At 50.4% G+C, this 13410-nt stretch overlaps 1 protein-coding gene across 3 annotated transcripts in view; it reads left to right on the top strand.

Annotated features, from left to right (window-relative positions):
• Positions 1–11274, top strand: part of LOXHD1 (lipoxygenase homology PLAT domains 1) — a gene marked incomplete at both ends in the record, with an annotated part of 209235 nt that extends 197961 nt beyond the window's left edge. For all 3 annotated transcript variants that reach the window (XM_079717302.1, XM_079717301.1, XM_079717300.1), the window contains 3 exons: positions 3780–3912; positions 5281–5439; positions 10794–11274. In XM_079717302.1, the coding sequence (XP_079573428.1) occupies positions 3780–3912; positions 5281–5439; positions 10794–11274 (773 nt within the window). The remainder of the gene's footprint in view (positions 1–3779; positions 3913–5280; positions 5440–10793) is intronic.
• Positions 11275–13410: the final 2136 nt, after the last annotated feature.

The raw sequence follows: 13410 nt of genomic DNA, 5'->3' as shown, positions 1-13410 counted from the left end.
AGGCCTCTCACTGTCGCAGCCTCTCTTGTTGCGGAGCACAGGCTCCAGATGCGCAGGCTCAGTGGTTGTGGCTCATGGGCCCAGTTGCTCCATGGCATGTGGGATCCTCCTGGACCGGGGCACGAACCTGTGTCCCCTGCATTGGCAGGCAGATTCTCAACCACTGTGCCACCAGGGAAGCCCCACCTCCAACTCTTGTTAGCCGTTCCTAAAACTGCTCCCCATCCTCTGCAAGCATCCGCCTCTGCAGGTGATTCCAATGTGGAGGCAAAGCTGAAAACCATTGGCAACCTTCAAATAATACTGATGGCTGAGTCTCACTCCAGAGATTTTGATGTAATCAATCCAGGCTAAGTCCTGAACAGTAGGATCACATGATCATATGTGCATACACATGCACACAGTACACACACATACATGCACACCCTCATGCATGCACACACACACATGCATGCATACACACATGCACCCCTGGGAGGACAAAAATATCTCTCACTCTGGAACATCCTCCAACAAGACCAATGTCTCCCTCTTTACAGCCCTCCTTGAAGGCTTTTAGGGCTGCTCAGTCAGCCTTATCTGCAACATTTCCAGCCCAAATACAGTGCAACTTGATGGCCAACTCCCCAAGGGTGAAAGACTCACTGCTCCACAAGGCAGCTCTGTTTAAAAAAAAATTCATCTTTATATTTATGTTCTTGAAGTTTCTATCCTTTGGCAGTCCCAATGGGACGGGGTCAAACAGAAAATTTCAGGAGTGGTCAGGACCCTTGGTTGTACATGTACAGCTTAGGGTGTACCCCACCCCTAAGCCGGCTCCAGCAAAAAGGGAGCATATTGGTTCCCAGAAGTTGGGAGTTTCAGGTGGAGCTGGCTGGGACTTGGCTGTCTCCAGAGGCTACAATGGTTTTAGTATGTCTTTGTCCCCCTTTTCCCCTTAACTGTTTCTTTCTCTACATCATGAGAAGATGGCAGCTGGTACCCGCAACCCCACTGCCTTCTAACTTAACAGCTTTGGTGGAAGGGAAGAGAGCGTCTCTTAGGGAATAATTCTGACTCTTCAGGCCCGGGACTCTCAGCCCCATGCAAACCACATGGTAGGAGCTTGCCAGAGAAGGGTCCTGACAACATGAGGCGGGGAAGGCAATGTGGAGCAGTAAGGTCCCTGACGCCCACCAGATGCCCAGGCGTCCTCTGGTGCTCCTCCATGGAATCACGTGCCCCTGCAGTCCTGGCCTCAAGGCAAACACCTGTCTGTTCAGGAGCTGCTCACCTGATGGGATGTTGGATCCTCTCGGTGCATCCTGGGTTGCTGGTTCATCTCCCTCTGAGGGTGCCGTGCCCAGAGCCCAGGCAAGATGTCAAGGGTGGCCAGATGTCCTCTCTCCTCTCCTGCCACCTGAACCACATTCACCACAATCACCGGCTTTGCTGGTGGCCCCTTCATGTGAGTGACTCTCACAGTGGCTGCTGAGCCACTTTCTCCAGCCGGGTTGGTCCTGTGTGGGTGTTGGCCCCGGGGTAAGCCTCACACGGACCCCTCCTAGGCTGGGCTCCTACTGGCCCCACTCTTTCAGGTCCCTGGTCCTCCTCTGTCCTTTCCTCCCAGCAACCTATAAACAAAACTGAGAGTCATGCCTTCCACATTTTTATCAAGCCATTGATGAAATGACTTTCCAAGATGGACATATGCTGATTGAAAGACCGTTGATGCAGCTGGCCACATTTGTTTCTAATCTGTCTAAATGTCCTGACTTACACACTTTCCTGCTCTACCTTCTCCCCAGGGCCATGAGGAGAGGATTGCTTATGGTCCACATGTGCTGCTTCTCGAATGTTCCACTTGAGTTGATCGTAGAGAGCAAGTAGGTTCCTAGCGCTCTCTGCCTCCTCTCCTGGGCGCTGACAAGCCATTTCCTCTACAATGCCCAGGATCCACTTTGAATTCACAGGTGTCTGGTTTGCAGAAATATTTTACCGGCTGCTGGGAAAGCAGAATGGCAGTGGGACCACCCCCTCCCTGCAATGGCTTCGAGCCGTGGGCAGTGACTCAGCCATTTCACATCCCTGGGCTGTGAGCGGTCGGGCCTGCAGAGCCCCGCTCTTCTTCCAGGGCTTGTGCTGTGGATCTCTTCCCCTATCGTGGACATTTTTGCCCTGATTCCTTCTACCTGTGACTTGAGAGAAGTCACAAAGGCAACAGTTTGCTGAGAGGCTGGGATCGACGTTACACTGAGCTGTAGGCACAGCCATCCCTTCTAACTGTCTTTATCACATCTCTGAGGTAAAAGCACAGAGATCAAACTATCCCTTTGGATCCAGAATCCCAAATCCTCAATGATTCACTTACTGCAGCAAGAGCTGTACGCACAGGGAAACCTCCAGACAAATATTGTGTCCTCCTGTGTGCCAGCTCCAGCCCAGCCTGGTCCCTGGGGAGTGGGGCTGGATCATGTGGATTTCAAGCCCCTCTCATGCCCCTCAGTATCTTTGCTTATGCTGCTCCCTCCTCCTACAGCATCCCTCGGTTTTCTGCTGATCATAATCATGGCTCTTTTTCAAGGCCAAGCTCAATACGTCATCTTCTTCATGAAGCTTACTGCGATTAGCCCAATCATTCATTGTTCACTCAACAAGTATTTATTGAGTGCCTATGTGCCAGGCACTGTTCTGGGCTCTTGGGATCTGTAAGTGAGCAAAACGAAGACCCCTGCCCTCATGGAGCTTACATTCAAGTGGGAGGGGGGAATACAATAAATGATAAAATAATCAGTAAACTCCTTAGCATGTTAGAAGGTACTAGGTGATAAGAGAAGATAATAGAGCTCAGTAGGGCAGGTGCTGGGGAAATCAGGCAGGAAGCGTGGTTTGGGTGGTCTGGTAGACCCTGTGAGAAGGTGACATCTGAGTAGGGAGGAAGGAGGGGAGGGAGTGAGCCAAGCCAACGTGGGTGGGGGTGGGGGTGCTCAAGGCAGAGTTCTAAGGCCGGAGTGTGCCTCCTGTTCTGGAACGGCACAGAGGCTGAGCGGAGCGAGCAAGGGAGAACGTACTGGAAGGTGAGGTTTGAGAGGTAATGGGAGCCTGCTTTACCCTCCCTCCCATGCTATTTTGGCCCTTCGTTTAAGGTTATTCTGTCCTGTGGTGCAGTCGGTGTTTCTGTCTGGGGCTAGAGATGAGTTCTAGTGTCGCCCAGAGTCTAGCCCAGTCCTGACACTTGGCAAATGCTGACATGCTTGCGGGAACTGCGGGGGAGGGAGGTCGTGATGCTGAGCATGACACCAGAGTGAGAGCTGAGACAAGACAGGGAACGAGACTGCTTGCTACAGAAAGTTCGAGGCAACTGGATCTTCCCCTCCCCTTTCCGTAGCTGGGCCCCGCCTCTCCTCCCTTCTCTTTACACACCATCTCCACTTTGCATCTCACAGACTCTTCCATCCCTGAGAACCAGGCCCCAGTGTCTCTCCGAAAACTCATCCCAACCTCATGGATCCTGGAGGCAGAGGCGTTTGGCTCTTCACTCCCAGTGGCTCCCATGCTTGCCAGGCAAAGAGATTGCTACTATAAATAAAATGAGGACACCACTCTAGACCCCAAATTGAGGCAGGTTCTATTTATAGTGCCTCAGTTGTAGCGATTTTAACCTGCGCCCCACCGCAACCCCCTTAAGGCTGTGATCTAAGACCAGATGTAGGACCTGCAAGGAGTGGCCAATTTGCTCCTGCTCTGATGGCGGGTGCTGCTTCCCCTCTGCTGACCCTCTCCCACCTTCTCCACCACAGCCTATGAGATCGTCATAGAAACCGGCAATGGAGGCGAAACCAGGGAGAACGTCTGGCTCATCCTGGAGGGCAGGAAGAACCGATCCAAAGAGTTTCTCGTGGAAAATTCTTCTAGACAGCGGGCCTTTAGGAAGTAGGAAGAGGGGTGCCCACAGGGGAATGCGGATGGGTGGGGTGGGTAAGAGAGGGACCCCAAGAACCAACCCTTTTAGTGGGGGCCATAAATATACAAATGGGCCTAACCAGCAAGAATTTATTGAGTGCCTACTGTGTGCCAACCCCATTCGAGCTCCAAGGCATGAAACAAGGAGATTTAGAAGAGCGAAGAGAGGGGACTGTCATTTAAAGAGAGCTCCCTCTAAGAGACTAGAATCTATATTATTCCAACTACTAGAAAGAAAGGATAATTATGTAATATGATAGAAGTGCTAATTATGGCTACAATGGCAATCACAGTACAATATATAAATGTTTCCAAGTAACATGTTGTATACCTTAAATTTACACAGTAGTATATGTCAAATGTATTTCAATTTTTTAAAAGTTAATGGAAAACTACAACAAAAATCAGTTAATAAATTAATTAAAGCTGGGCAGGTCCTACCCACTATGCGGCAGGACCGGGAATCACACAGACATTATCCTGTGTCCGTGCGGATGAGGAGCTCACAGTCTAGTTGAAAAGGGAGACATTCATCCACAAGAATGCAGAAGGATCATATAAGACAGCGTAGACTTTTAGGAGGGAGGGAGGGGAGAGCCTCTAAGATGCTTTATAGGAAAATCAAAACTGGGTCTCGTGTAATAGGTGCCTCTGCTCAGCACTCCCGGCTGCCTGCCACACGCCGGAGACTCTCACCTCCTCCTGCACGTCTGAGCCGCCTCTGAACTGCTCAGAAGCCCCCTTCATCTCCCCGCTCCCTCCAGAATTGCCTACATAAAGCCTCCCCCTGCCATAGCCCCACTTTACCTTCTATTCAAACTCCTCTGAGTGGGGATGGTCGGAGCTGACCCCCTCCCCGCCGCAGACTGCCCCTCCCCCTTCTTTTCCACTGCCCTTTCCCTCAATGCACCCAGCCAAGTCAGCACTCCCCCCAGAAACGTCTGCACCTCCAGTCCCACTGTTCCCATCCCTTGACTTTGCCAAGTCAGATCTACATCAGAGGACTCTTCCCTTCCCCCGCCTCTGCTCTCTGAATCTCATCAGCCTCTTCAACCCAATGTCCAAGGCCCAGGACCTCACCCACCTCCAACACCATCCGATATTACCAATCATTGATTCCGGGACCAAGAAGCCAGAAGGGCTTTTTAATGGTTATGATTGTCTTGTTTCAAAACTAGACTGAACCCTTAAGCAGTGGAGACCTGACATCAGGTCTTGCTTGCTCTTCTATCTCTGTTCTTCAGACCAGTGCTTAGGATACAGTTGGCACTCAGTAAATGCTTACTTCCTTCAGTGGGCATGAGCTGTTCTCACTGGCCATATCTTTGCATCCTGCAGGGGGACCACAGACATATTTGAGTTTGACAGCGTCTATTTGGGAGACATTGCCGCCCTCTGCGTGGGCCACCTCGCCAGGGAGGACCGGTTCATCCCCAAGAGAGAGCTGGTCTGGCACGTCAAGACCATCACCATCACGGAGATGGAGTACGGCAACGTGTATGTCCTGGGCCTCTGCCCTCTTCCCCAGGAAGTGCCACGCCCTCAGTGGGGAGGGCCTGTGGCCAGACCAGATGGCAGGGTGTGAGGTGTCCCCTTTGAGGCTGAGGTCACCTCACTCAGGAGGCATATGAGGCAGCAAGGGAAGAGGCAGCTACACTGGTTCTTGAGCTTTCTGAACCAGAGGCTTACCCCAGAGGCAGGGGACTAGACGGGATGACCTTGGGTGCTCCAGTGATGCTTCTTTGGAAGGAAAGAAGATCCAGTCAGACAGGACCAGACAGCTGAGTCTGTCCTTCCCTTCCCCCATTATCACTGTATAATGATAAAGAGATACAGCTTTGAAGCCTGCTGCTCCACAGTCAGAGTGAAAGCCCGTCATTCCTGTGGGCAGAGTAGAGACCAGCTGGAGTAATCCCATGGGCCACCTGGCCCTGAGGACCCCAGATAAGGAGATTTACATTTCCCCCACCAAGGCCTTCTGGGAACTCAGGCATTTCTGGAGGATTAAGGGTCTTAGTTACCTGGGTAACAGTTCACAGCCATCAGTTTTTCTAATTAAAACTACTTGGTAACCACCGTTGGAAGACAGAAAGAGCCCTGAGGCTCTGGAAGGCAGGAAAGACACTAAGAAGGAATCAGGAGATGAGGAAGGGGAGGCCAAGGGCAGCGCATGCCTCGGGGAGGGTAGGCCCAAAGAGCAACTAAGGCAGTTGGACATCCCCCAGAACCACTGCCGGCCCCTCCGAGCTCCGCTCGTGCCCCTCCAAGCCTGGCCCTGCTCCTGGCAATGCCTCTCACAAGAAGCACATGGGACAGAAGCAGCAGCCCTGCCTGACCAGGCGGGTCCCAGCTTCAGGCTCCAGCCTTCAGGAGCCCAGCTTCTCAGAGAAATGTCTGTCCACATTCAACCTGCCACCTCCCTGGAATTGGCTGCCTCTGACCAAGCTTCCACTTTGGGAATTAAGCAGGAAAGGTTCTCACATTTGAACTTCTGTCTTAGCCATCTCAGGCTGCCATAACTGAATCTACAGACTGGGTGGCTCAAACAACAGGCATTCTTTTCTCACAGTTCTGGAGGCTGGAAGTCAGAAATCAGGGTGCCAGCAGGATTGGGTTCTTATGAGGCCTCTCTTCCTAGCTCACTGTGTACTCACATGGCAGAGAAAGAGAGAGGGAGATCTGGCATCTCTTCCTCTTCTTATAAGGGCACTAATCCCATCATGAGTCCCCACCCTCAGGACCTCATCAAAACCTGATTACCTCCCAAAGCCCCCATCTCCAAATACCATCACTTTGGGGGTTAGGGGCCTCAACATGTGAATTTGGGAGGAGAAGACTCTGTTCATAGCAGCTTCCCTCTCAGGCTGCAATGTTATTTATTGCTCTTTTTGAGAAAAGAATAACAGTAAATCCTGTAGGAGCAATACTGACAAGGACTTGAGAGCTGGGATACAGGGGCCTGGAAGAGTTCCAGCTCACCCAGCGAGCCAGGGCCAGGTCAAAGCCCCTTCTGCAACTTGAACTGTCTCCCTATGGCAAGGAGCGTGGCTGCTGATACTGCGCCTCTGCAAATGCCCAAAATAAACAAAACAATACAATACAATAATAAGTCACCACCTGAGTTAGCTTTAAACCCACAGTGTTGGCTGTGAGAGAGAGAGCCAAAGATCTCAGCACCACTTGGCACCTTCTAGTGTCAGGAGGAAGCGGGTGAAGAATTTCCCATCCCACAGTCCTGGGGCCGTTATAGGATTTTTCATCCAGTGGAAAGAATCTGCCACTCCCAGTGAAGCATCTTTTCCTACATTCTCAAGAGTGTGGCCTTTTGTCAGCATGGTGCTTGGGCTGGAAGGGGAGGGAGGGATGTCCATGGTGGGGGGGATCTTCCCAAAGGGAAGTGAGTGCAGGGAGTGCAGACACCCAGATGCTAGAGCTGTCACGGATCAGCCGTGTAGCCTCAGGCCATAACCCAGCACCTCCCGGGGAAGAGAGCTGGATGCCCTCTAGAGTCTGGTGGGAGGGGAAGGATGGCAGGGGTTCCAGCCTGGAGGGCTCTCAGAAGTCATACTCCAGCCTACCTACCTGCGCTGGTCTCAAGCCTGTGATTCCTGGTGTATGAGAACCTCCCCCCAAAAAAATATCACCTCTATACCAAGAGGGGACAGTACAGGGGTGTTCCATCATTGTGGCTATTTTCATGTCACCATTCTAGAACACATTTAAATTCTGTCATGTAAAGACCACTTAAATAGCACTGTATATGGATCCACAGTTCCTTTCTAAACAGCATGTTGGACCATAATATTTGGATTTCCATGAAATACAAATTAATTTAATCTCAATCTCATAAACACAACAGTCTCAAATTTTTATGTTCTAACCGATTCCAGTCCTGACTCTGCTTCTTCAGCGTTTCTGACCAGCTCTTTTTTGTCACTAAATATCCTCAGGACCTCAGTGGAAGGACACACAGAGAGGCTTTTGTTTCTTTTTTTAAAACCCAAAGTGGAATCGTTGTTTTATCCCATTATCATATATAATACATAATCATTTTAAAATTCAAATAAGGTAAAAAAAGTGTGTAAAACAAAGTAAAAATTCTCTAAAGCCCTACCCATCAGAGATGGCCATCTTGAGCATTTGGTGACCCTGTTCTCTCTGGCATATTTCTAATGTCTCACACACACACACACTGTTCACAGAAGTGTAATCATATTCTACTTGGTTTTTTTAACATGTTCATTTTTTTGTTTGTTATTCTCTGCCTTGCCTTTATTCTCACCCATGACCCTACCCCCATTGCCAGTGGGAACAGCCTGGCATGTTCTTCTGCAGCTGGAGTCTTAACTCCACAAAGCCCTGAGGTCCCACATTTTGGTGATCTTATAATTACATCTATTAGGAAACATTTCCTTATAACTACACCCGTGAATATTTTTCAGCCATTAAAAACAACAAATTAGGTTTCCCTGGTGGCACAGTGGTTAAGAATCTGCCTGCCAATGCAGGGGACACAGGTTCGAGCCCTGGTCCGGGAAGATCCCACATGCCGCGGAGCAACAAAGCTTGTGCACCACAACCACTGAGCCTGCACTCTGGAGGCCTTAAGCCACAACTGCCAAAGCCGACGTGCTTAGAGCTTGTGCTCCTCAACGAGAAGCCACTGCAGTGAGAAGCCTGTGCACCACGATGAAGCGTAGCCCCCACTCGCTGCAACTAGAGAAAGCCCGAGCGCGGCAAAGAAGACCCAATGCAGCCAAAAATAAATAAATAAATTTATTTAAAAAAAAAAAGAATTAAATATGTACCAGAAGACTTGGAGCAATTCCCAGGAAGTATTGTTGAGTGAGAAAAGTAAGATATGGGAAAGAATGCATTATATGATGCCATTTTGTAAAGGGAACACTGACGTCCTGAATGTGTCTGTGTCTATGTGGGTCTGTGCAGGGTTGGGTGAAATGGAGGGAAATTTGGCAAGATACATCTAGAGCTGTTACATGGGTTATCTGAGGTGAAGGCGAGATGCAGGAGGGGTATGGAAAGAGAAAAAGGAGATAGAGCCAAGCAAAAAGGAAAAGAAAAAGAATGCATTTAGAAGAACACCCATATGATCACAGGATTTTTGCATTTATATAGAATTATGTATATTAGTGGGCATTTGCATAAAGAAATACATTTTAAGTGAATGTTTAAGCAAAGAATGCGATTATATCTTCCTCTTAGAAAGTATGGTATGTAACAACAATCTGGATTTATCAAGTGACGAGTTGGGGGCAGAGAGATCTCAAGACAGAATAATGATTTCTTGTGAAGTGTCTTTAAATGGCTGGCTCGTCAGGTGGCCAGGCAGGCTGTCTCTGGGCCCCAGCTCTGTGTCACTTGTGCAGTAACTTCTCTTCTCCAAGCCTTCATTTCCTTTCTGTGAAATGGGAAGACGAAGTCTACGTATGGCTCAGGGTTGTTGTGGGAGTTGATGAGATGTACGAATGCAAAGCCCAGGCATTTAGTGAGCATGAAGAAAACCAAGTTCTTTTTGCTGTTATGTATTTTCATGTAAAAATTGATTTTGCACCACTGGGCACGCCCTTTCAGGTCTGCGTTCCTGAAATCATTAACCAGTGCCAGGATTGCTTATTTCCAAAGCTGTTAAAATATTAGCAATTTGGATGGGAAAAACACCATGACAGTCGTTCAGTCCAAACCTCTAGTACTGCCAATGGGAAAATCAAAGTCGCATAGGTAGTAGGTGGCAGGGCTGAGGCAGACCCCAGGCCCCCTTACACCCTATGCAGTGTTTTCTCACCGTGCCCTCTGACTTCTTCCTTGGTAATTATTGGACTCACTGTCATTACCCAGAGGCTAACATTGGGGGAGGTGGGTAGAGAAGGGACTTTTTGGTCCAAGACCATTTCTCTTGGGCCTGGACTTGCTTCTGCTTGTGGCAGCTTCTTTCAGTACTTTGTACTGAAGAACTTTGCACCCCTTTGTACTATGTTGTCCATGAGTACATGCGTGTATGTGTGTGCACACGCAACACACACACACTCATAGTTCAACTCAGCCAAGTGCAAGGGATTTGGGAGCATACATTTCCTAGCTATTTTTCCACTTGGCTTTGCCTGAGATTGTTGTTCTGGATCCCATAGCTCCTCTGAAGCTGACAACACTGGGTAAAATCATTCATCAGTCCCTTTGAAGGGGCAAGGGTATCAGCCTGGTTGGCGTGGAGTGAGCTTAGAGAACGGCAGACAACAAGTCAGGAAGGGAAACGCTGGGAGGAGGGTCGGATCATGTAAGGTCTTGCAGGCCTTTGTAAGGTGGTGATTTTTATTTATTCTGGGAAGCCAGTGGAGGGTTCTGGGCAGAAGGGTGACATTCGTGGGCTTACATCTCCACAGGATCACTTGGATGCTGTGGAGAGGCGTCACGATAGGTAGCAAGAAGCAGGCAGACCAGTTAGGAAGCTGACACGTTGCAGGTCAAAGATGGTGGTGACTTGGATGAGCGGGGTAGCAGGGCGGAGAGTGAGGTAGCGCATACTTTTTCAAGTGGGCTGATTCTGGACCTATTGTGAAGACGGGGTCATTGGGAATTGCTGGTGGATCGGATGTGGAGTGTGAGGGGAAAAAGAAAAGGAAAATCAAGGAGCAACTAAAAATATGGAGATGTCACTCACTGTCAATTTTCAGATAAACGAGACCCATCTTCACATTTTAATGCAGACATTTCCCGCCCTAAGATCCTGTCACCTGGGGAAGGAATCACTTGTGGATGCCCAGGGTCCTGGGGGGGGCGGGGCGTGAGCCTTGGCTGGTGCGCACTAACCTCCCCGACTCCCCCACCCCTTCCAGGTACTTCTTCAACTGCGACAGCCTCATCCCCCTCAAGAGGAAGAGGAAGTACTTCAAGGTTTTTGAGGTCACCAAGACCACAGAGAGCTTTGCCAGCAAGGTCCAGAGCCTGGTGCTGGTCAAGTACGAGGTCATTGTGACGACGGGCTATGAGCCAGGGGCGGGCACCGACGCCAACGTCTTCGTGACCATCTTCGGGGCCAACGGTGACACGGGCAAGCGGGAGCTGAAGCAGAAGATGCGCAACCTGTTCGAGAGGGGCAGCACTGACCGCTTCTTCCTGGAGACACTGGAGCTGGGCGAGCTGCGCAAGGTGCGTCTGGAGCACGACAGCAGCGGCTACAGCTCTGGCTGGCTGGTGGAGAAGGTGGAGGTCACCAACACCAGCACCGGCGTGGCCACCATCTTCACCTGCGGCAGGTGGCTGGACGCGAAGCGGGGCGACGGGCTCACCTGGAGAGACCTCTTCCCTTCCGTCTGAGGGCTAGTGGCCCTCGCTCCCCCTTCCCACCAACGTGTCCCGACCACCCCTGCTACTCCCCACCTTGGCTTTCAGCAGTCCTTTCCCGAAAGCCTCCTGGAGCTGGGACTCGGGGCCAGAGCTCCATGGTCCTTCAGAGGCCATTGTAGGCAACGGTTTGTGGGGTCCTACACCCTCTCGGGTCTCCTGGATCCAGATGAATCCATCAACCTGTGTCATAATCCATTGCTGCACAAAAATAACTTTTTGCATTTTCTTTTTCAATAATAGCAGTGACCAGGCTGAGGCTTGCTGCCAGGCGTGGATGGGAAATTGGGGCTTCACCCAGGGGATAGAAGTGGGGAAGAAGAGGCCATCAAGATGATGTATTTTAAGCAAAAACTAATTAACACTTTTTTCCCAGAAAAGCTGGGCTAATTAAATTATTACCAACCACACCCTGCAAAGGACTCATCTGGGCATCTGCTCACTTAGATATGCATCCTTTTTCCCAGTTTCAATAAATCCAGTGGCAAACAGAGAAAAACATCAGGAGGAAGAATTTTAGCTGGAAGGATTTATGACCCTGTGAACAGGTACATGATTCTTTCTGTCACTTTACAAAGGACACATTGCCAAGTGCCGGCTGGCTGCCCCAGCCAGTGATAACACAGTTGAGACCTGGAGACCTGAGCAGGTGATTGGGTGTGGGGAATAGGGGGGAAAAGGTGCCTGGAACAGTGCCTGGAACTGCCTGGTCCCTGCTGCACCCGGGCTTGGAGGGGAGGAGGGCATCGGTGGTGTTTAGCGCTATGGATCGCTGTGGGCAATGTAGACTGAAAGCTGAGAAGGGATTGGAACAAAATAAAGATGTGGTCTCTGCCCTCAAGGGGGATGTGACCCTGATGGAGAGGCAGCAAGAGAACCATATATTCATGTGCGTGCACAGATGTGCACATACACACACACACACATCCTGATCAACAATCACAGCTGGAGTGCAGTACAACTCAGCCCCTGACTTCTGAGTTTCCTGCGGAGGCAGGGGTGGGACTGAGCAGAAAGGTGCATCAGGCCAGGAAGTCTTCCTGTAGGTGGTACCCAGTACCAGGATTTCTGCTGTGTCACCATGGACCCTCTAGCCCAGACAGGTGTAAACTTGGTGAGGCTTCATGGCTCTGAGCTCTCGGAGACCCTTGGAGAGAGACTGTGGCAGTAAGCACAGGCCCGGAGGCAGCAAGAAGCAGTCTTGAGTCCCAGCTCTTCCTTTTCCCTGCTGGGAGAGCTTGAGCACATTGCCTCATCTCTCAGGCCTCAGTTTCCTCATCTGTCAAATAGGAAGAATGATAATACCAACATTGTAGGCTACTATGAGGACTACGTGAGTTAAAATGCAGACAGTTAATTCAGCGCCTGCACTGAAGGGTTTGTCCATCATGTTAAACAAGCAGGACTTAAGGGGGCTGGGGTGGGGTGGGAGAGAAGTGATCATTAAATGGCTTCATTTGTATCTTTTTCTGGAGCCGGTTCTTCCCTTGTCCCTGGATGAAAATTAAGGCAAGCCTCATAACTCTTCTGGACTCTCATAGGTAATAAAACGTCCAACAACCACTTTAAAGTCACAAAGTCCATCTCAGTTCTGTAATTTAAATGTGTGGCTCCAATACAAAGGCCAAAACATTCCACTCAGAGTTGAGCCTCCTCCCGTCCCCTAGTTCAGTCCTATCACAAGTGGTAACGAGAGTGAGTGAAGAGCGAGCGTGTGGGTGTGTCTGTGTGCACACGTGTGTGTATGAGTGTGGGGTCAGCCTCACCTCTCGTCCCCACCTTGCCGTTTACCCCTGCTCCCCGCTCTAGCTGACCCTGGTTTCCCACCCCTGGGTCGAGGGAGGGAGGAGAGGTGACGAGGACACCTTCCTGTTGGGGGCGCTACTGTGGTCAGTGTCCTTTCTGGACTGGCAGCTGTTTGGAGCCTTCCTCCCATGAGCACTTGTGTGGGTTCTATCTCAGGCCCTTCACCCCCCCACCACTCTGTCTTGCTTAGGATCTAAGACACCCAATAGGATGTCTTCTGGCATCCTTTGCTCTGACAAACTCTGGGCATTCAGGCCACTTGTCTCTGCCATCAGTGGCCGGTCAGCCCATCCCTCATCCCCA

This window comes from Hyperoodon ampullatus, assembly GCF_949752795.1.
Source record: "Hyperoodon ampullatus genome assembly, chromosome: 13".
Taxonomy (NCBI): domain Eukaryota; kingdom Metazoa; phylum Chordata; class Mammalia; order Artiodactyla; family Ziphiidae; genus Hyperoodon; species Hyperoodon ampullatus.
Note: the sequence above shows the minus strand (reverse complement) of the source record. Positions and strands in the feature narration are given on the sequence as shown.